This window comes from Anastrepha ludens, chromosome 6, assembly GCF_028408465.1.
Source record: "Anastrepha ludens isolate Willacy chromosome 6, idAnaLude1.1, whole genome shotgun sequence".
NCBI classification, from domain to species: Eukaryota; Metazoa; Arthropoda; class Insecta; order Diptera; family Tephritidae; genus Anastrepha; species Anastrepha ludens.
In genome coordinates, this window is record NC_071502.1 from 81,098,494 (window position 1) to 81,125,554 (window position 27,061).

General features: G+C 36.9%; 2 protein-coding genes across 8 annotated transcripts in view; one reads left to right on the top strand and one right to left on the bottom strand.

Moving 5' to 3' along the window:
- Window positions 1-14,673, bottom strand: part of LOC128868478 (transferrin) — a 38,596-nt gene extending 23,923 nt beyond the window's left edge. Inside the window, exon 1 of the mRNA XM_054110604.1 lies at window positions 14,110-14,673. Coding sequence (XP_053966579.1) covers window positions 14,110-14,227 — 118 coding nt within the window. The 5' untranslated portion in view covers window positions 14,228-14,673. The remainder of the gene's footprint in view (window positions 1-14,109) is intronic.
- Window positions 1-27,061, top strand: part of LOC128868479 (major facilitator superfamily domain-containing protein 6) — an 84,355-nt gene that overhangs the window by 33,207 nt on the left and 24,087 nt on the right. For 2 of the 7 annotated variants that reach the window (XM_054110605.1, XM_054110607.1), the window contains exon 2: window positions 13,666-13,906. The exons of 1 other annotated variant lie outside the window; for it this stretch is intronic. The gene's annotated coding sequence lies outside the window, so the exon portion shown is untranslated. 4 more of the 7 variants (XM_054110606.1, XM_054110609.1, XM_054110612.1 and 1 more) reach the window with 4 other exon arrangements.

Below are 27,061 nucleotides of genomic sequence, written 5' to 3' on the forward strand. Positions count from 1 at the left end.
ATATGTTTAAACGAAAACGAATAAAGTTTGAAGTTGGCTATCAAAATTCTGGTTGATTGCGATTACTCACTCAGTGGCATCAAAAATGAACGATCAGCTGCGAATTGTGTCGAACGAGTTTGTTGAAATCAACAAAAAATGTTTACTAAGAGTACTTCGAAAGGGAAACAAACTTGCATACTCGAACTTCAGTTATTATTATGTAAAACACATTTCGAAAGTTACTTCAAACTTGTCGCCTGTCAATTTTCCATATACTGGGAATTGCTGCCAAATCATCCGAGTGTTGCAGTGCAAAATTGTGGGTGCATTGATGTGGCAAAAAATGGGGCCTCAAGCCACGTGTCGTACTTTGGATGTACAACTTAGTGGTTCTGCCAATTTTGACATACGGCTGCCTAGTTTGGTGGTTAGCTCTTCAGAAGGGCTACAACTTCACTAAATTAGACAGAGTGCAGAGAACTGCATGTGTGGGCATCACTGGTGCCTGTAGAACATGTCCCACCGCTGCGCTCAACGTTATTCTCCACTTAATTCCTGTGGATCTGCAGGTTAAATCCATTGCTGCTCGGAGTGCTATTAGACTGAAGGAGTTTGGCCTTTGGAGACAACTCCCTGTAGGGCATAGCAGCATCTTGAAGCAGATCTCCCCTTCCTTCTCTGATATTCGCACCGACCTCTCCATCCGCAAACTGTGCTTTGAGGGTTGTGCTAGGGCTATCTTTCCGAGCAGGCAAGATTGGAAAGAGGGGAGAGTTGTTGCGGATATAGATGCCTTTGTTTTCACTGAGCGGGGGTCTACTCCAAATCAGCCACCATTTCGGTCTCCTATAAACTGCCGGAGACAAGCACCGTCTTTCAAGCAGAGGTCTTCGCGATCCTGCAGGCATGCAAAATGCTTCGGGATCGCTGTTGGGAGGGAGACATTAATATTTTTTCCGATAGCCAAGCTGCAATCAAGGCACTGTCGTCGCCGCATTGCAGCTCTCTTCTCGTGAGCTCCTGTAAGGAGGAACTTAAACGCCTCGAACGTGCAGGAAACATTTCCCTCATCTGGGTTCCTGGGCACAGGAATATAGAGGGAAATGAAATTGCCGATGAGCTTGCCAGGAAGGGGGCGGCAGAACCGAATCCAGCTGCCCTCTTCTCAGACATCGGTATCCCCTTGGCCGTCGTTAAAGGGAAACTACACAACTTCTTTCTAAGAAAAGCGCAAGACAGATGGAGGTCTGTCTCATCGTATGCCATTTCAAAAGCACTATGGCCTCAATACAATATAAACAGAACGCTTAAGCTGATGGGAACCCCCCGCCATTCAATTTCCAAACTCATTGCGCTGATCACTGGCCACTGGGTGATCGGCACTCACGCGGAGAAGCTTGGAATTCCGTAAAACCCCCATTGCAGAAGCTGTGGGGATCCTACAGAGAAAGAGACTGTGGAACACTTTCTCTGCAGATGTCCGGTTTTGGCGGCTAGGCGCTTGAGATTCCTCAGCGTCCCCTTTGGGGATGACTTGATGAAATTCTCCAGCCTAGATCCCTTTTCTCTCCTCCGCTACATCAACAGTAGTCTTATCTCCTCTTATCTCCTCCCTTAATCCTTTCACAGGTATTGGTCCACTTTATGGTATCAAAACGGCACGTAAGTGCTACTTGTAGCGTACCTGGGGTACTCTTGCCATCTTACCTACCTACCTACCTATGTGGCATATTATTAAATTATTGGCCAAAATATCAAAATCGGCAGATAGTTGCTAACCTTCGAGTGCATTTCTGCCAAGAAAATAATCCTCTAAAAACCATATGCCGCACAACACAAATTGGGGGAGGAACTCGATCAAACACCCAATGACGGGTGTAAGCGCCAATTACATATATATGCAGATATATATTCATGCATACAAAAAAAACAAAAGTTTGGCTTTGGTCCATATTAATCTGCATATGAAAATATATGAAAATACTGATTTTATAAGCAGTCCCTATTTTTTCATGTATGTATGTGTGTGTGGGTATGCATATGATAAAATTGTATAAGGACTTCAGTAGGTATAATTTGTTTTTGATAAAAATCGCATGCTAATGATGCCTCAAAAAATATATCAACCGTTAACAGCTGTCCAACGGTATTTGTGAACTAATCGCCAAACAGCCATAAAATGTATAAAATTAATTTGCGTTTGTACCATATACAGGGTGGGCCATATACCGTTTGCTTTTTGAACCACCTATTTTTTTGAGAATGGTAAAACAAATGTCATGTCAAATGTGTTCATAATTTACTTAAATGTTTGACATTTACGAAATGGGACGCTATACGCTTGAATAAAATTGGGAAATATTGAAAACCTATTTCCAAAGTGGTGAACTTCTTCTTCTTTTCTGATTTTTACATCGATGGCTACGTCAATAAGCAAAATTGTCGGATTTGGGGCTCAGAAAATCCACACGTTACTGTCGAGAAGCAAATGCATCCACAACGAGCCACTGTTTGGTGCGGTTTTTGGTCTGGCGGCATCATCGGGCCATTTTTTTTCGAAAATGAGCGAGGAGCCGCGGTTACGGTAAATGGCGAGCGTTACCGTGACATGCTCGCCATTTGGATTCAACAGGACGGTGCAACTGGTCACACTGCTAAAGTTACACTCGAACTTTTGGCTACCGTTTTTGAAAACCGAATAATCAGCCGAAATTCCGATATCAATTGGCTGCCTCGGAGCAGTGATTTAAGCCCGTTGGACTATTTTTAAGGACAAATGCTATGCGAACCATCCAGAGTCGATTGATGCTTTAAAACACGAAACCCAAGTTGCCATTCATGAAATTAGAGCCCAAACAATCGAAAATGTGCTTAAAAATTGGGTTGATCGAATGGCCTACTGTAAAGCCAGTCGTGGCAGTCATTTGAACGATATGATTTTTCATTCATAAATGAAAATGTTCAATCTTCAAAATAAAAAAAAGTTTGAAAAAATATTGATTAGCTTTTTTTCATAGCCGATTCAAAAAGCAAATTTTACATGGCCCACCCTATATCTAAGTTATTAAAGTAGACCTCAAAAGTATAATTTCACATGCATTTAAATATAGCTACGGGTGTATTATGTATGCGTATTTAAATTTTAGCAGGTTTGCAATAAATTAAAATTGTACGAGTATTTAACTGTACTGCTATCGTTTGCGTGTTCTGTCCTCGCAGTTTTATGCAAATATATATTAAAAAGATACAAATGTACGTATGTAAATATTATTTGGGAAGTTCTTGTGATTCATGGAAGCACAGGTAAAATTAATTTCTCACATTTCAAATAAATATTTGCACTGAACTTACACGTAAGTAGGTATGTAAATGGGGGTTTAAAGAATACGAACAATCGATTTTAGCGGATATTTAATTACACCAGTCTGCACAGTTTTACACCTGAACAACCAAAAGCCACTTTTAGCGGAATTTGTGCTACTAAAAATTCAAATCTACAATTCGTTTCAGAAATAGAGTGGTCTAGTGTTTGAGATATTCAGTAAATAAGTATCTAAGAATAAGATAAATAAGTATCAGAATAAATAAATAAAGTCCCGAAATGCAAGTATGTACGCTAATAACTAAGCACAAAATGCTCTTATTTGCATATGGCCTTTTACATTTTGAAGCTTATCTCTTCTGGAAGACTATCCGTTCACATAAATCACATAAGATTAGAAAAGCGGGCTGTCTATAATAGACTAGACAGATGGCGGCGTTAATCGGGATTAACGGCTTAATTCGGAATTATCTCAGGCATGAAGGCCAACTAATGCGGATTAACTACCAGACTTAATCTCATAATTTAAGCGGATTAGGGCGATTTTCGGCAACATGGCAATATTGCCGAAAAGCGAACGAAAAATGATCAAACTTTTAAAGAGAAGAACAAGAAAGAGTGGGTGATACAAGAATGATAGAAAGAAGATTGCGCCCATCAGAGAGTACGTGACGTCACGTTTTTCCAAGTTGTGCAGTATTGCCAACCATTTGCTCTTCGCAATAAATTTAGTGCTTTTTTATACCAAAAATGCGAACATTTTTAAGTTTGATGTTTGTTTCTTTTTGTTTTTAATTTAAACCTACCGAAACTGTAAGTTAAAAAAAAACTACAATATATTATTACACAAAAGAATGTTGAAAAAGGTCACTCTGAGAAGACTTTAGTGCTATTGCAAATTTGTTGATTCTTATAAAGTTTGATATTTTGAAAGTGCAAATTTAATTGTTTGCTCCTTTTAAGTTAATGCAAGAATATTAAATGTTCTTCTCTCAAATCTTTCTACTATTGAAAACCTTTTTACACATTTTAAAAAGCGTCTGAATTTACTGAAAGCGAATTAAAACCATAGAGGTGTAATCGTTTCGTCCGGTCCTCAATCCTTAGTGGGGCATGGGGCATCAAGAGGTGTAATCATAGTAAAAATAAGCAAAAAAATACCATAAAATACTGAAAAACTCACAACGACATTTTTACAAAAAGAGTACCTTATCTAGTTACATAACCTCAAATATAGCATATAAGTCGTTCCTTTAACAAAAGAGTCTCGCTTGACAAAAATAACTTATAAATTAAATTGTACATAAGCATAACACATTTATTAAAAAAAACGCACATTCTAAAGACAATTTGTCACGCATACAAAACACAAATTTGTTGTGTTATTTTCTTTGAATAGGAATTTTAGTGCGTTTTTATATCCAAAGGTAGGCAATATACTGCAGTAGCGAGAGAGAGATTTGACTGCCGAAAGCAGAAGAACACCAGCAACACCTGCAATCGCGGGCAATGCCACCAGATGTTAAAAAAAGTAAAGCTAAATAAAACTAAGTGAATTATTGAACTAATTAAAAAAAAAAGTATATTTTGCAAAATTATAAACATCACTTTTAATTAGAACAGGCTAGAAAAATGTCATGAAGAATGAACTAAAACTCTCAGACTAAATAACAAAAAAAAAATGCTAAATCAAGTTACGAAAATGGTAATCTGGCCATACTGGAGCTAAAATCACGTAACTCGTTGTCAAATTCGCTGAGAGCAAAGTAACGGGACCACGATAGGCGCCATCTCATTCTTTCCATCATGTGGGTGATATGCTAGTTTGCACTAACCTGTTCGAATTTACATTACTTGCTTTGATAGTTCGGAGCAGTTTGAGAAATTGCAATGCAAAATTTTTTTTCATAAATAATTAATTTTTAGTATCAGGACAGCTTATACCCGTATTTGTTGCCTAAGGTCCATCTTTAACTGACAAAAGTTCCCAAAAAGCAAATCAGTTATTCACTAATCCGCGTAACAACTGTCTGCCACACTAAATTTTAATCAGAATTAACCCTCTCTTGGGCACCCGGGTCTGGCCAGACTGGATTTTTCGACTTTGGACATGAATTTAATATATTTTTATTATAGTTAACAACTTGAGCTTACTGGTAGCTGCTTAAAATTTAATTTTCTTCCGATTTATGGATATAAAACGGATACTCGAACAGGTCGAAAAAAGGCCAGACCCGGGTGCCCAACCGAAAGTTTCAAAGAGGGTGCCCAACAGAGGGTTAACTGTGCCGGTAATCCCAATTAACACCTCTAAGCTGTCTAGGCTTAAGAAGAAATGTATTAAAAAATCATGAAATTAATTTTCAAACCGCAATAAATTAAAACTGGTTCAACCGATTGTGGCACTGATTTTTTATTTCCTATTACTATTAAAATTTTCAAAACAAACAGGGCATTTTACGAGGAAATTGATGTTTGGGTGTATGTTCGCTGTATTCCAAACTGCACTAAGTGTGATTAAACAAGCAAAGCTTATGTCAACCGATTTATATATGTCTGTACATAAGTTACATCTGTTGATTTATTGTTTTGTTGCTCACTACTCTTTCGTACATACATACACATGTACCTACATGACACAAAAAAGAAGGTACATTCATTACGACTATTTTTTGATTATAAAGCAGATTTTTGACATTTCTTCAGGTATAAACCTTTAGCACAGCTTGGCAACTATAGAATTTTTAGAGAAGAGATATTTTATATGAAATATAATAATTGGCATTTAACATTAGATTTGTGAGAGTTGATTATATACTTATTTTTACTGATCATACAAAAAACATTTAACCTTTTTGCACAAAGCAGCTCCAACTTAATCGCAATAAAAGATTTATTATTATTAAAAACTTCATGGAAAACATTTTTTACATATAAATAAGCTCTGTTGTTTTTGAAATACAAAATTGCTATAAAGGCTAATAGCTCTGATTTTCTATTCTCTACGGGCTTCAACTTCGGTGCATGATTTTATATATGCCATCATGCCTTCGTCAATAATGAATTTGCAAGTATTTAGTACACGTACTTACCGAACCAAGCATAGCATGCCTTTTAGCATAGACAGTGGGACCCGATACCTCTTTAAATACGGTACAACCGGGTAATCTATCTACATCTCTACCTTCTTTGAATGTTTTCCATAAAGCCCCATCAGCAGCCTTTTCGGTGGAAGTTTCTTCATTGCAAGTTGTATCAATAACGTCTAATTCATTTTCTCTTTCAGAATAAGAAATATAGTAATCCTCGCTTGTTTTGCTAGGAGCTATATAACGAAAATTCAGTGCTATTGACTTCCTCCTCCTTCCCAGCGGGTTGGGGAAAAGAATACAGCCGCGGTTAGGCATGCCTGTCGTAAGAGGCGACTAAAATCCGGCAGGAGAGGAAAGGAGCTTGGCTCGAAAGGCCGAGAACCTCAAGCGGCAGGGCTAAAGGTCATCAGTATCGAGACCAATAAGTTCCCGATTACGGTATACTGGAAAATATTTCAGATTGGACAGTCTATGGGCTGGTGAAAATAATATTCTACACCTCACCGAATTGGCTGATAGGCTAATGCTACAATTGCCTCCGTCCCGTTAAAACGGTGGCAAACCTTCGGGTACGTTTCTAGCACGACACCATTAAGTTGGTGTTGCAGGCTCAGTTGGTAAATCCTGACTAGTTCCTGTCCTGGTTCTGAACTCTATTGCCCATGAAGCTTAGAGTCACCTCTCGCATGCCCTTGATTTCCTGCTCTATTTCACTTTCGTTATCACTTAATTTCATATCAGTTGCATCCGATTCATTATCTGATGAGTTCTCCCTTATTATGTTTAATTTTTTTAGCTAAAGACAATTTTTCTGATTTTTTCCCATAGCAGCAACCCTACGTAATTATGTGTAAAATATATATAAATGGAAATACCAAATAAATATTAAAAATACCTTGGTCGACCAAATTTTTATTGTAAAAAAATCATTTTATAAAATTATATTATTTCCCCACAAAAGTTGTGTTCACACAATGTATAAAACAGAATGATGAAAGAGTTGTGTAAATAAGATACCTTTTGATACCAGCTAACCAATGAATTGGCAAGATGGATCATGAATGCTTTCTTTAGAATTCTGTTAAGAACTTTTTAAGTAAGCAATAAGCTTTATTTGCTTAAAGCAATTAGCACTTAAATTATTTTATGAGTTCTTTTGGCTTATAACCGTAAAAATATGTATACAACATTCGAATATGCGAAATAAGAGGGTCGACGGTGGGAGTAACATATATTTACCTATATTTTATTATGTAACTAAAAACCGACATAAATATGTATTTAAAAATAATATTTCAGTTATATTTCTATAGCAATAGAATTTTAAATGAGTCAAATTGGCTCAGTCCGTAAATCTAGAGTTAACACATACAATTTGCATACCAAAAATGGCAAGTTGATGCCATCAATAAACAAATTTTTAGGGTTTTACAAGCGATGAGAAGTTCCTTTAAAGAATATCGATGTGCAGAAAATAGGAAATAAAAAAATCTAGGTGTGATACGTTTACTCAATAAAAAGCTTTAGATGTTAATAAATAATTATTTGTTGTACTAACATATTTTATTTCGAAATAAGTTGTTTTATTTGTAATAAATCGTAAATCTTGATTGCATATCTCTTAATTTTTTGCTGACATTTAAATTGTGGATTGCCTCATTTTTCGTTTAAGGTACCTTATTCTACTTAAAGGTTCTACCGTTCTAGGTATTTTTATTCAATTTTACTCTGGTATTGATTAGCAAATTTTGCGTTTAATTTGCAGCAGTACTAAGTAAATTAAGGGGACCCGGTGGTCTAGAAATTTCAAAAAATCGATTTTTTATTTTTTCGATATTTCGAAAGCATTGTATCTTAAGAATATACTGTGAGATTTTCATGCCCTCCCAGTATTATAGCTTCTACAGCCCATTAACTAGGTAGAGAGCGGTCCGCGCGTTACTGTACCTGCAACTTTGAACTCATTTATCTCGAAACGACTTTTTTCGGCACGGCGGGGATGAAAACAAAAAAACTATTCAACCGAATCGCTTGAAATTTGGATATGTTGTTCACAACATGTATCGCTATCGTCGGAACTAGAATCATAATTTTATTTAAATAATTTCCTAATTTTTAAACTAAAAAACTAGTGAAAAAAACCCGATTTTCCGAACTTTTTTTTCAAAAGTGCGCCAATTTTTCATTTTTTCGATTTGTTCTAGTTCCGACCATAACTGCACTCTTTCTGAATAAGAATCTTCTTGAATTTTGTGTTTCAAATGAGTAGAAGTCTTGAAATCATCTACGCCCTCCGGGTTCGATTTTTCGAGAGGGTCATCTTCAGCGGCATTTTTATAATAATAAATATTGTTTCAAAAGTAAAAACAAAAATTTTTTGTATGCTCAATAAACGTACTAATAAGCCCGAAAAGTTGAAACATCGTTTTTTAAATTTTTAATGGAAAAAAAATCGTGAAAATAGGCGAAATTTTCGTGCTCTAGACCACCGGGTACCCTTAAATAAAGCTAATTTTGACCAAAAAAAAAGCAAAACGTGCTTTCTGTGCCAGGTGCGGGACTTTTCTGCCCATGTGTTATTGATAAAAATGAAATCAGTATTCTGCAAGAATACACAAAGTGAAAAGGAAGTACATTTTTAATTTATCTTTATTTATTATATTTAATTGGCCCGTACACCCTTTTTGGGTGTTTGGCCGAGCTCCTCCTCGTATTTGTGGTGTGCGTCTTGATGTGGTTCCACAAATGGAGGGGCCACAGTATCAAACCGACTCCGAACGGCAGATATTTTTATGAGGAGTTTTTTCATGGCAGAAAAACACTCGGAGGTTTGCCATTGTCTGCCGAGAAGCGACCGCTATTAGAAAAATGTTTTTCTTAATTTTTGGTGTTTTCACCGAGATTTGAACCAACGTTCTCTCTGTGAATTCCGAATGGTAATCACGCACCAACTCATTCGGCTACGGCGACCGCGTAAAATTTACTGGTATTTAATTTCACCTAAGACGTTGGTTGGTTACAAATACAGGGTGGCACAAAATTAATCTCCCCATTGGAAGATTTATAATTTTTAGAAATGACGTAGGCCCCCATGATATGGCCTAAATGGCCTTTCAAAAGTGACGCCTAGATGTCAGTAGTAAATAATTATTAGACGGTACCTTTTTTTTATTCAACTTTGATGTTTGCCCAGAAGACAAATGCACAACAAAAAATGATTGCAACTTATTATAAAAATGATAGCAATTTAAGCACATATATCGTAAAATTCGTGATTTCGTATTTAGAATAAAAATAGTGATGCCAGAATTTATCTAAATTTTTAAATCTTTTACTTTAAAACTTGCGAATTAAACAGAGCTGCATGATACAAACAGGCATGCAATGTAGTGTGTAAAGTTCATAATAAAGAAGACGACTTTCTGCTGATAATTTTTAAAACATTTATTTTATTTAAAAAAATGCATACTTTATTAGATTTATTGCTTGTCGCGTAACAGCGATTTTATAGGCGATTCAATTATATAGGATGAGTGAGATATAAATGGGGTTAAGGAATGGCAAGAAAATTTCTTGTGGCTGCAGAGGCGGCACGTTATTTTTGACGCAAATTTGTGTCCGTATGCACCATCCAACCCTCCATCGACCCTAGGAACTCAATATGACCCACATGGGTAATAAATATTGGATTAAAATATTACTTATTTATAATTAAGGGCAAAATTAGTTTTAGTCGTGTTTTTTTTCTAATAATTCAGATCAACTTGTGTCCAAATCAGGGAAACATCTATGGCCTTTAAAGAAAAATTTTTGACTTTTAGGCACAAATAGGCAAGTGTTCCATATTCTGCAGCTCTTCTTTTATCATAATTGCTAGAACGTATTCTTGTATTTTTCCTTTCGTTCCATTGTGATACGTTTTGGCCAATCATTTCCCCCATGATGACCAGTTGAAGAGCTTTTAGGTGAAATTGTCTGCATTCCCATCAAGGACCCAATTACCTCTTTGAAGAGTATTTATTTATTTATATAATGTATTTTTTCAACTTTAATTCGAGATAATTTTCTAATGTTTTAAGACCTCTTGGTTTTGAACGAACTTGAACATATGAAGTCAGAATGGCTGGGTTCTTATTTCTATTATAAAGCAAAGAAGCCTTAAAGCCGTATTTAAAGCCATCTAGAGAATGGATACATATTTAAATTTTAATTTGGTAGAATTGACAAAAATGTTGTAGTTTTAGTTTACTTTTTTTTATAAAAAAAAACATATATTTAGTAAATAGCAGAAAGTGATGGGTTTTCCCATTACAACATTGCCGAAAAACGATAGTGAATAAGAAATAGTGAAACTTTTAAAGAAAGGACCAAAAAAAAAAGTGGACGCAATGCTAGTTTGCACTAACACGTTCGAAATTACATTAATGTTTTGATATTTCGGAGCGGTTTGAGATATCGCAATTCTAGATTTTTTAAAATATATAATTATTTCTTAGTATCAGCTTATTAATATCCGTATTTTACTAACAAAATTATCCAATAAGCAAATCAGCTATTCACTATTCCGCGTAACAACCATCTGCCGCACTACAAATTTAATCAGAATTACCTGGGCCGCTAATCCCGATTAACGCCGCCGTCTGTCTAGGCTATTAGACATCTTCAGAATGGCTAGAGGTGAGGGGTTTTAATGTCCAGCTAGTGACTGTTCGGCAGGGTCCTACGGTAAGAAGTTACCTCAGCAGAAATTTGGTGTTATGCTCTTTAACAGGGAGTAAAACGGCTTCACTGTGAAGATGTTGGATATGATATGATATTAAGTAATAACATAAAACCTAATAATTCACTTAGCCCCATAACTTCAAATAACCCAACAAAAAAAAGTTCACAGGCATCTCCAATCACTCGATTTTCGAGTCCTGTGCATTGCTCCATTTCTGGAGATGGTCTTTTCACAAAATACTTCCTTCAATAAATCGATGGTTTTGCGAGCAGTACGACCTGGTACTTTACAGTGCTGAAATCAGAGTTCTTCCACGCCATGTGGGCATTTTTCATGGTACAAAAAAATTGTTGAACTTGGCGCTTTACTGCATCCGCATTTATACATAGTGACAGCTCTAATTTCTTAAAATTTTGTTAATAGTCATTTGGGGGTTGGGGTTGCTCCGAATGTAGGAATTTTGCTCATTAAAAAGGTACTGAGTCTCCAGACGTGCGCCCCATCACCAACCCATGAAGGTGATTTGTACAAAAAGCTCGATCTAAACCTGCTGAAGTTGCTTGTTATTATATAATATTATTATTATATATTAAGAGAATTTCCTCTTGAGACTTGTTTTGCAAGCAAAAAAACATTAAAATTAAACAATTTTGTGGTTGGATTAAGATGCACAAAAAAAAAAAAACAAAACAACAAATTAAATAGAAGTAAAGGCGTTTAGGCGAAAAAACACAATAAAAGTAAGGGAGGGATGATGATTTTTCTTCTTTTATGGGTGCGTAGTTGTTATGTGCAATACAAGGAATTTTTTCCTCCACTGCAAATAATATTCGAGGGACACAAAGAAAGTTATAAATCATGAACTTACAAGCATTTAAAAGGATGTTTAATAATTTAATACAAAAGCGCATGCTAATAAAATTATTATTTTTTGTGTTTTCAGAGGACACATTTTGATTCTATGTCAAAATTAAACCTATATTTTTCATTATAAAGTTTGGTTTATCTGTTTTCCGCCCACAGCAAAGTTTTGAAATTTGAAGGCTTTTGTTTAAAGTATACCCAAGTAAACCACCAAAACCACCTTTAAGGGGTTACATGGGTTTCGTCGGGTAAAAAAGGCCTATTTTCAATTTTTTTTTCTATGTAAAAAATTATTTACTTAATTCAAACTTTTTTCTGTCTTATAGATACATGTTTAAAGAATAATTTCTGAAATTTTCAAAAAAAAAAAAATTAAAACTCCTCCATTGTGACGTCATTTCCGGTGACCCCTCGAAAAAAAGGTGCGTCCGCGTTGACAGTATAACTCCTGACAGGATTATCGAAAATGAAAAAACTAAAATAAGTGTTTTAGTTGAGACCATAAACTCGAGCTTGAACGAAGGAAAGAAAAAAAAGTAAAAATTGGAATTTTGGCAGACATTTTTGCAAAAAAATGAAAATTTCGGTCAAATTTGCTTGACATTTTGTTTTTTTTTTAAATAGTTGTAATTGAAAAAAAAAAAAAACAAAATCCTTCGTTCAAGAACGAGTAAATTGTATTTCGAATACCTGTGTAAAATTGCATGAAGATCGGTTGAACAGTTTTCGAGAACATTTGACAACCCACTTTGAAAACACGGTTCCGAGAAAAACGCGTTTAAAGTTTTATTTATTTATTATTTTTTTCACCAACGAAACCCATGTAACCCCTTAATTAATATGAAAACTTTTTCCAAGACTAACCAAAATTTGATATTTAGTAACCGGACAGATTCGTGTGACCGATGCAATCAATTCCCATCAAGTTTTGAACTTCATCAATTTTTTCCGATAAAATTATGGCTAATGGTAGCCTCTTCTCATTGAGAAAATCAATAACGTTTTTAAAGGCTAATAAAGTTTATACATAAATACTAAATTAATCTACTTTTATAATTATGTTAATTAATTCATGTCTAATGCATATTTTAAATGTTGTTATATAGCAAAGTATGTAGTGGCTTTTTAATAAAAAATTACTAATTTACACAGACGCAAAAATATTTTAAAAATAATCATACGGTGCACGTCATGTTTTAATATTTATATATACTCGTACATAAACATACATATACTGTTCGTGAATTTTTTAATTTTTTAGTTGTTTTTATTTTATTTTTTCTACTACGATAAATTAACCTGACTGAATCCAGTTTTATCATTAGTTAATTTTAAACCGCAAATCAAGTTTTATTGTTTAAAATTTGCTAATGCTACAATTTATAAAACTGTATTTTTGGAAATGAAAAAAAAAAACATTTGCTCTTACGTTTTAAAATTCAAACCAAGTAACTTATTTATTACTGACACCAAAGTGAAATTCGTTAGATCTAGAAATATCTCATTAAGCCCGAATTTCGGCAATGTTAAACAACTCGTTCTTGGTTAATTTGTTCGAATTAGAATCAATACGCTAGCACAAAGTATTGATAAATGAAGTTGAATCCTTGTTCTTATATGTTTGTATGTACGTTCATGAAATGAAACTTTGTTCTAATTCGTTCTGTGCCTTTTCTTTATAGCAGTACACGCAAAAATGCATTTAACAGCGATGGCTAACATGAAGCTGTAAGCTTACATACCAGTTAACAGGCTGTATGCGTGGGTGAACGCACCATTCAATAGAAGTAATGAACTTTGAGACTAAAATTTCAAATAGTTCCCCTGAAAGTCTTTTAAGTTCCTCTCCCATTCTGTTTGCACCGAGTAATTAAGAGATAATTACTTAAACACGATTTCGATTAATGCTTCACAGACGGGACGGTAAGTATTCTAACTACTCCAAAGCAGCAATCACTGCCAAAGGACTACCATTGCGAAAGGAAACCTTTTCGTGTCATTAATTAAAATTTTTTACAGCAATAACTTTTGATATAGTAACTAAGTATATATGTATCTACACATATGTCTTCTGTAATTACAATACATAAGTATGTGGGAGATTATTTTATTTGTGCTCGACTTACACTTTCCATCGTCGAACGCATCGACGGCCGTTTTGGAATTATAAGCTGATAAGATTATTAGCAGCAAAACAACTGAATTCCGCTTAATTCTGAACATCATCCACTTAGAAAATTGCATTTTAATTATACAATTTATTTCCAGAGAATATTTTAATCACTTTAATAATGGTAATGTGCATATATGAATGCAATTTTACATGCGTTTGTGTACCTATGTAATATTCCAAAGCAGGAAAACAATTTTATTGCACTATCGCGCCCTTACTTTGAACGCTACTTTTATGGCACTTTTATTAACCTCTGGTTTATTCTTATTTGGGGGCGTTTATGATTTTTTAAATATTTATTTTCGTTGATAATATTAAAAATTCAATTGGTATCTACTGAAATAACGCCCACTTTTTAGCTTAGACCGGAACCGCGATACAGAAATTTATTTGGACATTTTTTATTTCCGTTTATTTTTGCGACTTCAAGACTGCACAGTACTTCCAAACTGCTACTTCGAGCTTTTGCTAAGCCACTATTCGCTACGAATGCCACTCACCAACTGGAGGCTTATTTTTGAAAATGTTTGTTTACATTTTACTTTTCAAATCGCTATCGCAGAAGCGTACTTTGATTTGATATGTTGGAAAAACCGGTTTACACTCTCACTTTGAGAGCAGCAAACACGAATTGAAGCTGAGATTGTCGTAAGCAAAGTACGGAAGGCCGGCTGAACGGCTTTGTGCAGTGATTGCTAGCATCCAGCTTTTTTCCTCACTGACAATGAGTGACAAGTTCAATGGGATCTGGTTGGCAGCAGAGGGCTGTGGTTTTGCTCCCATGCTGTTTAAAAGAGCCAACTGTTGTTGGCATTGAAAAATTTTAATAATAAAATATAAAATAAAATAAAAAAAGAAATAAAGAGAATAAAATAAAACAAAATGAGCCGGTCGCTTTGCTCGGTTGATCAAGTTTCTCATCAAAGCATATCGTAACTTTAAGATGAAAAAAATAAAAAAAACAAAAATTTAAGTTTACACTACTTACGCGTGCTACTCTCTGAAATGAGGATCCAGAATATGTTACATATGTATATACTCGTATGTGTGAAGTAGACACGAATGCACAAACGCAGAGCGTGTTTCGAAAGTCATGCAATAGCGATGTTTTGTTTTAGAATCGATAAATAGGAGAATGCTTCCATATTTATTTGTGAAAAACCGGACTCTATGAAAATTGCTTGAATAAATATTTTAGTGTGAGTTTGAGAGAAAAATTATAGGCCTGCAAAAGCACGAACAAGTATTCAATTTCTTCTTCTTCTTCTTTTTGATTGGCACGATAACCGCTTAAGCGATTTTGGCCAGAGTATTCGACTTAACTAGGGATATTTTAGTAAAAGTTTACGCTTAAACTATAAACAAAAATTTTATTTTTTATTTTTTGATACATAGAACCAGTATTGATTTCAATTAGGTATGGCTTCATCTATATAGCACTAAAGCGCCGTTTTGATACCATTATGAGGCCTCCAACAGGAAGATGTCTACACCCAGCTAGAGCCGTTGATATAATGGAGAGTGTTGATGGGATTTAGGTTGGCGCACTGCCCCAGGATTTCGCCAATCAAAATTTCTATTATGTACCTATGCTTAGGTACTAAACAGTTTTAGAGAAAGATATGCTCCAAGTTATGGTGAGGGTGCAGGAGGAACACTTTTACTGGGATGCCACAGAGGCGAGTTAATTTTTACTTCTCCATGTCATGAAACCACTTTGATTTCTTAAAAACAGTACTAAAAATTTCGAATGACCATTAAGTTCAAGTCCGTCTTATTTATTTGTCTTTTATTTTATTTTTGCTATTAACGCAATTATTTTTTTATTATTACTGTAACAAGGATGTAAATAATAATATTAACAAGCAATTTGAATTAAATTTTTTTTTGTTTGGCACGAAAGTTTGTAAAATAAAAATTGTTTAAGCAAAAGCTTTTCATCTAGCGAAGGGTTTCTTCACATAAAAAAATATATAATTGGCAATTACACTTCTGTTTGGTGTTTGGCCGAGCTCCTCCTCCTACTTGTGGTTTGCGTCTTGATGTTGTTCCACAAATGGAGGCACCTACAGTCTTAAGCCGACTCCGAACGGTAAATTGTTTTTAAGATGAGCTTTTTCATGGCAGAAATATGCTCGGAGGTTTGCCATTGCCTGCCGAGAGGCAGCCGTTTATATTTGATGTTCATGCAAGGTGATTCGAACCTACGCACTACTGAATGGTAGTCACGCACACCAACGCATTCGGCGGCGGCATGGGGGGAAACACGTCAAGTATACTCTCCGAAAAATTTTATCGCTTCGATTTTGTATAAATTTGGCGAAAAATCAACGTAAATTTACGCACCACCTGGTTTTTTCTAATAACTATAAGTTAGTTTATTCGTATCAAAATTCAATCATAAAATTCTGTTTCTCCATAAAAAGTAAGGTGAAGAAAAACTCTAAAATTTTTTGAGTTAAAAAACGCACAGAAAATTTGAAAAAAAAAAATTTAAATAAATTGAGCAAAAAAACAAAAAATTCTTTACTTAATTAATATTGTATTATTATAAAACTTATTTAATTTTTTTTTTAATCGGAAAGCATGAACAAAATCCTGTAGAAAACATTTGTTTGATTTTCTCTTAGACCGACAATTATTTGACTTACATATCAAAGAGGAAGTAACAGTACAAAAAATCTAAATTGTCAACCCCTTTATCCCAGTAACCATTTAAATTTTCTTTCCAATTTTGGCAAAATTTATGCTACAGTTGTGTAGTAGAGCAAACGACTGCCCTAGCCGATTAGCATTCGGTAGGGCCCGGTTTCAAAACACAAAATAAAATTATAGGAAAAGTTGATCTAATAGCGTTGGATCCGCGGCAGATGATGGCAAACCTGCGGGTGAATTTTAAACTGGCTGCCGTTCGGAGGCGGCACGTTGGAGCATAATTCAAGAATAAAGGAATTGCTCAGTAAACAATTTTCTTGTTCCCTCTTGACAAATCGACAGAGACACTAAACATTTTGAGTACAAGTAGAGGAAAAGTAAAATGCGTAGCACAAACATTTCATTGACATACCACTGCCCTTATTGCTGTTTTTTTCCACATTCGCTGACATTTCATTTTCAGACTGCAAGAAATTAAGTAAACTCGTCTGATTTGAGCCGGTTTCTTTCCACAGTGGAACACAAGGGCGCCCTACAGACACACATACGTAAACCAAATTTAAACAAGTGACCCAAAGACTTGACTTAGTATTTGAGAGGTAAACCTTTTTACATATAGATGTTAACTGCCCAATTGCAGCGCCACTCATTCTGTATTTTACAGTCTATATTCTCATTGGTTCTGCGTTATTTTTCTCGTCGGGAGTATGTTGTCTGTTTTCTACAGTTAAAAAGTTATATTCCTAATTATATATATTTAATATTGGATGAGAAAATTAAATTTAATAAATGAATTAGTACAGAAACTGAAAACAATACATGCCAAAAATACAACAACCGGTGCGTTTATGAATTATCGAGTTAATTTTAGTTGAAATATTTTCTGGTCAAAACAATTTTTGCTCAGACTGTTTTATTTTTTCTGTTATTACTTTACGCTTAATTGGACCACGGGCATACGTGCACTTATGCAATCATGGGTTTCCATTTCCCCATTAATCGAGCATTCGAAAGCTATTTGGAAGAGCCTATTCCGTGTTTGTAGCACGTAAACGCCAGCGACGGCGTTAAGCTGCTTTTTTCATAACAAGAAGGTAACAATTAATTAAACATTTACACAAATCTTCTTCTTCTCTTTGTAATTGGCGCGATAACGATTTGGGGCGAGTTTAACAAATCGCGCCAGTCGTTTCTTTCTCGTGCTAATCGGCGCCAATTGGACACACAAAGTGAAGCCAAGTCCTTCCTTCTCCACCTGATCTCTCCAACGCAGAGGAGGCCTTCCTCTTCGTCTACTACCACCAGCTGGTACTTTACTGGTTAATACTTTCAGAGCCGGAGCGTTTGTATCTATTCGGACGACATGACCCAGCCAACGTAGCCGCTGGATCTTTATTCGCTGCGCTATGTCTATGCCATCGTAAAGCTCATACAGCTCATCGATCCATCGATATTCGCCGTTGCCAAAGTGCAGGGATCCAAAAATCTGTTATCGGTGTTAATGCTGGTTCCTAAGTAGACGAAGTCTTTTACAACCTCGAAATCATGATTGTCAACAGTGATGTGGGTGCCGATACGCGAGTGCGCCGACTGTTTGTTTGATGACAGGAGGTACTTCGTTTTGCCCTCGTTCACCACCAGACCCATTCGCTTTGCCTCTTTATCCAGTTTGGAGAAGGCAGAACGAACAGCGTACCCCAACAATTGTACGCTCTTATAAAAAATTGTGCCTGAGCGATTAATTTATGCTGCTCGTACGATCCTCTCCAGCATCTGGTTAAAGAAGTCACACGACAGCGAGTCACCCTGTCTGAAGCCTCGTTTGGTATCAAACGACTCGGAGAGGTCCTTTCCAATTCTGACGGCGCTGCTGGTGTTGAGCAACGTCATCTTGCAAAGCCGCATTAGTTTTGTGGGGATACCAAATTTAACATACAATTCGCGGCATACAAGTAACTCCTTTTCGTACTGTCGAATGCAGTTTTGAAGTCGACGAAAAGATGGTGTGTGTCGATTCTCCTTTCATGGGCCTTTTCCAAGATTTGGCGTATTGTGAATATTTGGTCGATGGTAGACTTTCCAGGTCTAAAGCCACGCTGATAAGGTCCAATCAGTTGGTTGACGGTGGGCTTCAGCCTTTCACACAATACGCTCGCTAGAACCTTATAGGCGACACAAATCAGTTCTGAATAAAAAGAGCTATTAAAAAGCCATTTGAATATAATAATAATCAGCTTAAATAAGTACAGGTGGTTTGTGAAGTGCTGAGGTAAGGAAAATTGGGACTTATGTGGAAGAGGCGTAATAAAGTAAGGTGCTAAGATAGCTTTTTCTAGTAGCGGTCGCCCTTAGGCAGGCAATGGCAACCTCCGAGTTAATTTCTGCCACGAAAAAACCTCTTCATAATAAATCACCTGCCTTTCGAGGCAGCAGGTTCTCCTGTTTGTGGAAAAACATGAAGATGCACACCACAAATAGGAGGAGGAGCTCGGTGAAACACTCAATAAATGCTGTAAGGGCCAATTACATACACGCATATGGATTTATATTTTCATATAATAGTTTGGGGGAAAATAAATTTATTAGTTTTGCGTAAAATTTTTGCGCAAATGGCTTAAAACTGTGTTATAGCCGATCTTTAGCTACTGGGCGATACTACGACCATAACATGGCGGTCAACTTTGATTATTTCTGTGATTTTATCGACATTACCGACATTTTCTTTAACATCAAAAATGGATGAACGGAATTGACGAAACTAATATTGCACGTGATTAGCTATTACAGCATTGGCACCATAAACACCATACACTATTTCAGCGCCCTGGCTTGAATTTTCGCTTGTATCAAAGAAAAACTGTAAAACGTACAGAATTTTCTCTTTGTTGTATTCCATTGTTCGCACTCTGGAACTCACAGCTGAATGGAACAAACAAAAAACAGCAAACTATTTTTAACTAGTTTGAAATGTCACCTTAACAACGAGCATAAATTTTAAATTGTTTGAACTGTACTTCACCAGATATCGACCACTACAGCCATCTACTGAGAAAATAATGGATTTCTTTTTCAAATCGAAAAGAGGTATTCGCGGGGGTATAACAGAGTATCTAGAATATTGAGACTATGTAGACGTCATCTGCTTAAATACTAGCGCATAATCATACTGATATGCAAGCAAAGCGGGTTTGAAAATAAACATCGCAAAAACCAAGGCTGTGAAAAGTACGGGGCATCATAATGCCAACGTCACCATAAACGGATCTCCGATCGAGGAAGTAAACTCGTTTAGTTACCTCGGCAGTCTTCTGGAGAATGGAGTATCCAGTGCAAATATTAAATAGTGAATAAAGGAAGCATAGACAGCTTTCAGCAAGCTTAGCTCCGTATGGCGCTCGCAAGAGCTGTCTAGAAATACCAAACTGCAGATATTTGTGTCTAACACAAAGCCGCAAAGGGATGCGAATGCATTTCAAATTTTATTAACCGTTGTCTGCGTTGTCTGGCTGAATAGCATTCAAAACACTTTGCTTTGGCAAGCCGTAAAGGAAATACCAAACGGAAATGGAACCGATTCGGCTACACACTACGCCACACCATAACTGGTGTTGAATGGAACAGGGAAGTCACACTTGTAGCAGGATTATTGAGGCGAATATGGGGAATACGAAAAAAACATGGAGTGAAGATAAAGTTCTGGTGCAAAATCGAGACCAGTGAAAACAATTTGTTGAGGCGCTATGTTCCATAACGGAAAAAAAGAATTAAATATATACCCGACTAGAATTACAATGAGGCATGCCGAAGAATCAGTTAGACCCGAATTAGGCAGGCCTTACTGAGGCACGCCTCACTATTACCTTACCAGGCCCACGTTAGGCAAAGCAAAGACTGGCAAGCCAGAACAATACCAAATTTGGTTGTGGGCACGAAAATCTGTGGCAGTGTCTCACTTAGGCATAAATTGGAATCCCTAACTGATTTGAAGAAGGGCATCCGGAGTATTACCGAAATTCGGTTTTTCGAACCTGCGCCTAAAGAGGCAGATGTGTGGCGTTACTTTCGGGACTTGGGCCTAGTTTGGCTGCCTTATGACGCACAAATTTGGAATGCGGTCTGCCTTATTTGCGCCTAATCACCGCCTAACCAAAATTTCTAGTCGGGTACAAGTAATATATGTTCAAAGTGTGTTTTTAGTCAATTAAATTTTTGAATTCTTCTATGAAAGAATTCATTAGGACCCTATTTTTGCTTAGGTAGGCTGATAACTTGATATTGGCCAAACTTCGTGATCGATTTAAAATTTAAACATTAATTCACAAAATATGGTATAATTCTTGGATTAAACTATTCTCGTAAGCAGCACAGCACAATTGAGTAACTGCACCGTCTGGTCAAACATATAAATAACACTTTCGATCAAAAAGAATTTAGCACAGCAGCTTTTCTCGACATCTCTCAAGCTTTTAACAAAGTATGGCACAGTGACCTACTTTACAAAGGAGACATTTCGCTCCTAATAAATTTCTGTAACTTTATAAACTCGTATCTTGCCGATAGACACCATCAAGGGAAAAAATTATGAAAAGTGTTCGAGAATTTTGAGTCACTTCGGACTTGCTCTTTTATGCTAAAGTCTAATGGACTATAAAACTGCGTACACAAACTTTTTTTAAATTCTGATTATAGTTTAAAATTTTCCTTAACATTTTTGGTAATTCGCTAATTGCCTTTGTATTCTTTTGCAGGGTACGACATGCTAGGTTCTTGAAGTCTCATAAATATAATTTACATATATTAGGTTGGGGAAATGGTTTGAAAAGTTCGAAAAAAGCGACTTTGACGTCGATGACACGTCCCGCCGCGGAAGGCCTTCTGAATTTGAATTCTTCATCCAAAGAAAATCACGATATATGTTTGATGGGACTGGGAGGGCATGGTGCACTGGAAAATGCCTGTAAAGAATGCTACCTCTTTATTGTCCAGCTACACCGCATGAATGAAGCTATTCGACTGAAAAGACCTGATCGACATTGTGAAAACATACTCCTTCATAACAACGCTAGGCCCCATTTTGCACCACAAGTCGTCAAAGCCGCGCTCCAAGAGCTCGAATGAGAGGTCCTTCAGCTTCCACCGTATTCTCCAAACCTTACACCGACCGATTACCATCTTTTCCGCTCCCTGTCAAACTAAATGAAGCGCGTTACCTTCGATAACAAAGAGCTCCTCAAAAACTGGCTCAATGACTTCTTTGACACCAGACCAGGCGATTTTCGGCGGAATGATGTGTTTTTCACTAGACAGGGCTAGTATACTGGGGCGGCAGCCCTTGGTCGGGAAAAACCCGAGTCATTCCGGTACGTAGAACCGGCTGCCATGGGAATCCGGCATGTGAAGGTACCCCGCACGACACTAACCACCTCTTCACATGCCCCCTTAAACCGACTCATCTAACCTCCCTCTCCCTCTGGACCCAACCTGTCGAAACAGCATGTTTCCTGGGCCTACCCCTAGATGAGCTAGACGAAGACGAACGATGATATGCCTACACTGACAGGGCTACCTATGCTGTTAAAACAACAACAACATTTTCGGCGGAACGGCATCAACAAATTGGCGAATTCAGCAACGGCGAATATAAAATTGATTAAGTTACTGATATAATTAGTGTTTTCTGTTTAAATAAAAATCTACGCTACGAACTTTAACCCAACCCAATACTTCCACTCAGCTGTCCGATTCGCCTATGCTAGTGAACTGCCCTAATGTGTAGATAAGTCTTATCAAGAGTGCAAATATAACTTCTCCATAAAAATGTGTAATCGTATTGACTATAAATATTTACAAAAGGTATATATGTATGGGTGCCGCCAGCTTCACTTAACATAGGTTCGTTGTTGTAATTATATAAATAAAATGATTTTATAAATCATAAGGCCTCTGCTGGCTGTATTGTTATTTTGTATACTCACACTCATTTTGTTAAGATTAAACTTAAAACTGAAAGTAAAAATTATAGACTGACAGTGCCGTAATGGCTCCCAAGCTGTAATCTGTGTACACTTACGTATGTGTGTGTGGAATTAAAGGAATGCTTCGCTTGCATTTAGTGAGTTGTGAACTTTTGCGTCTACAACAGTTGCGCGGGTGAGTTTGTTTTGCTGCGTCTGATTTAATAAAAACAAACATTATTGACAACCTAAACAATTGAGGAAAATGCAAAAATTTTAATAAATTGGAGATTTTGAAATAGAAAAGTTTTAACAATCATGGGAAAACAGTGAAGAAACTAATATATCAAATGTAATGTTATACATATTGTATGTACGTATGTATTTGTATGTATATGTTTACGCGAAAATTCGTGTTATGGAATTCAATTACAACAATTATAATTAATAACTTTATTGTTGAGGGAATTAGCTTTGTAGTCATGCACTAATGAAACAACAAGTACGAATGAATGGATTTTATTTATTTTTAATTTGATTGAGTGATGCATTGAGTGATGCATCGAGTGGTGTTTAAATGTCGTATAGATAAACGCTATATTGATTTTATTCCACTTACGATATGGTGATAAAGCCATGGCGTAAATACCAAAACAAAAAAATTATCAGTTGTAGTGGACAGACGATTTGCCAGTTTGAAATAACTCGCCATTGCAGAAGAGGTAATTAAAATGGAAAATTCCTTCATTGGACAGGGGAATAAATATAGTAAAACAATGGAAAATGAGGAAATTTGAAAAAAATTAGTAGAATTGCGCAAAAGTGTTATTTTAATAAATGAATGAATGAGGAAATACACTCGCAGGTTAGCCATTGCCTGCCGCGGGGCGACCGCTTTTAGAAAAAACTTTCTCTTCATTTTGGTGTTTGCTGCAAAATTTGCACCGGGCTTTTCTGGCATCAAAGAAAGAGAAAGAAATTAACAAACAATAAATAGTTAACTTTTTATAGGAAAGTTAAGAATTTGTGTCGAGCAAGCTTCAATTCCCGCTTTAAAGATCTTGTAGATATTCTTGCTCATGCTAGGTTGTTCAATAAGTTTTGCGGTTCGATAAGAAAACCACAATTTATGGTTTAAAATTCACTTTATTATTCAGTATAATCCTCCTGGTAGCATTTTCGGGCAGTTAACATCGTATTTCTCCGAACTTCGAACAGATATCCCTATCCGCAAACTAGAGTTTGAGGGCCGTGCTAGGGCAATCTTTCCAAATAGACAGGATTGGATCGAGGGGGAAATCTGCACCGAAGCTTGCACCTCTGTCTTCAGTAACGGTTCCAAGATAGAATCGGGAGTCGGAGCAGGGGTTTTCTCTAAATCAGTCAATTTATCTATCTCCTTTAAACTGCCGAATACTGCTAATGTTTTTCCTTCTGCAGGCATGCAAAATGCTTAAGGAACACGGGAGCGAGCGAGATATTAACATTCTCTCCGATAGTAAAGCCGCGATCAAGGCTCTGACCACGCCATGGTGCAGAACGAAACTAGTAAACTCCTGTAAGGAGGAGATCAAATCTCTTGGGCGTGCAGGTAACATTTCTCTAATCTGGTTTCCAGTACATAGGAACATAGAGGGAAATGAAATTCCTGATGAGCTTGCCAGGAAGAGGACTGAATTGGCCTCAGAGACCTCCTACCCGCTCATCGGCATCCCCCTGACAATTGTTAAAGGGGAACTGCACAATTTATTTCTCAGGAAAACGCAGAAACGATGGAGCTCCATTTCTTCATGTGCTATTTCTTTGGACTCCTCGTCATTCAATTTCCAAACTCGTAACTGTGTTTACCGGTCACTGGACGATCGGCACACACGCGGAAAAACTAGGGTTACCATTTAACCCCCATTGTAGAAGCTGTGGGGACCTTCCAGAGAAAGATACTGTTAAGCACTTTCTCCATAAATGTCCGGGTTTGGCAGCTATACGATTAATGTCACTGGGTGCTCCTTTCTTCGACAGCCTGGGACAGTGCGCCAACCAAAATCCCATCAATCTTCTTCATTATATTAACAGCTGTAGGCTGTGGCTGGCGGTATATATCTGCCTGTTGGAGGTCTCATAATGGTATCAAACGGCGCTTTAGATCTACTTGAGGAGTACCAGACTGGCACTTCAACCATTTCACCTACCTACCTACCTACCTACCTAGCTATAGTCCTCCTTAACATCAATTCCTTGATCCCAACGAGATTCCGATTTATGAATTCCATCCCTGAAGTGAGAATCTGGAAACGCCGCAAAATGATGAAAAATTAGAAAATTAAATTACTCTTAAGGTTAGGTCAAGTTGAAGCGGTTGTCCATTATGGGATACACTCAGGTTCAGAGCACAGTGTGATACCGCGTGGAGAACTTGTCCTTATTTTTTCTCGAACCAGTTTGAACTGTTCAAAAAGTGTAGAAGATCCCTGATTTCCATAGCACTGAGATCTTTCAATTTTCAACTCATCCGTAAATTGCCTACGTCAGGATAGAGCGCGAGAATGGTACAGAAGGTACGAGATCGTCTCTTCCTCTTCCTCATTAAGATAGTTTCTGCGGAAGCCATGTGTCTGCGCGCCCATCTTCTGGGCGTGCCTGCCTGTTAGGCAGTGCCTCATTATAACGGAAATAATGCTAAGACTATGCTTATTTTGGCTTAGCGTAACATTGAGAGTCGACCAAAATCGTCGGGCAAATCTGCAGGTGGGTTCATTATGCCATATTTCATTCGCTGTTCTTATAATTTTCTTAAAAATTTGTAGCTTATAAGTCTATAAAGACGTCATTGTCTGCGTACTTATCAGCCAACTTGGTGCCAAGTCTCGGTAGTTCAATTACCTGCAGTTCCCCTAAATGTCGCGAAGACCAGATGTTACCTTTCGAAATGAAAATGAAATGAATGCAATTGAAATGCCTCAGACATCTTGTTGAGAGATGTGCGGTATTTCATGCCTATCTTAGAGGTTGCCGACTGCTTTGTGAGGGATTTTATCGCCGCCTGGCTATCAGTGAGAATGTTATCATCTTCAGGCATCGTATCTCACTATATCAATTTCTTGGCTTTATTATTGCCATCAGTTTAGCCTGAAATACACAGCAGTAGTCGGAAAGCCGAAAGCTAAAGGAGATCTTCAAATGTCCGGGATGTGATATACACCTCGGCCTAACCAGGGATGGACTCGCCCTGTCTTACTTATAGTTTGTTTGTTATCATAAAAGTGTCATCTTAAAAAAAGTCAAGCATTGAAAGTGTTATTCTTCAAGGAGCTCGGCCAACCACGTAACAAAAGTGTACGCGGCAATTATTTATTTTTATTTATATTACATAAAGCCATCAGAAGAAAAGAACCGTTCTGCTTCAATATTTATGGACTACATTTGATGGATATTGAAATGATTTCTACAAGACCGCGAAGTGACGAACCGCGTACAAGCCAGCTGATAAAGTTGGCGCGCAGTGTCAGGAGTTTTGTATGACAAAAAGATGCCAATAAAGTTAACAAACAGAATTTATAGAGCTGTGATTAGACCTGCAATGGCGTATGACTCAGAATGCTGGCCGCTTTCTGCTAATCAGGAATAAACAATTCATGTAGCGGAGATGAGAATGCTGCGATGGGCATCGGGCGTAACAAAACTCGATAAGATGAGTAATAAAAACATCAGAGGTAGTTGTCATCATGCTGGTATGGGCACACTATGAGAAGAGCGGAACAGCACGCAACAAAGAAATTGGGTCGTAGCCGACCCTTTAAATTTGGCCTAAACACCATTAAAAACGATACACAGCGAAGCGATGTCAACGAAGCGATAACTCAGGACACAGTAACCTGGAGATTATGTACGAACAGGGCCGACCCAACTAAGAGATCATGGCGAGGACGAAGAAGAAGAAGAAGGCTATTGTCTCTATCTAGTCCCTATCTAATCAAAACTACTGACCTGTCATACGACTTGCTATTAAATCAAGTATGTGAACTACTAGGTCTCAACTATGCCTTTATCCTCAGGCTATACAATTATTTGTTTTACAATTGTCCGTCAAATACAGACGCAGCCATTTTTCTGATCTAAAAAAATTATACTCAACAATCCCAAGATTTGAACCGACTTTTCCCGGCATTATCAGAATTGAAAACAGGCAGCAATTCCGGGATTGCCTTCCCTATTATTGTATATATATAGGTACAGTTTCAAGTTCAGTTTGTAGCTGGGTTTTGTTTTTACAGTCGGAAACCGCATAGAAATAATTAA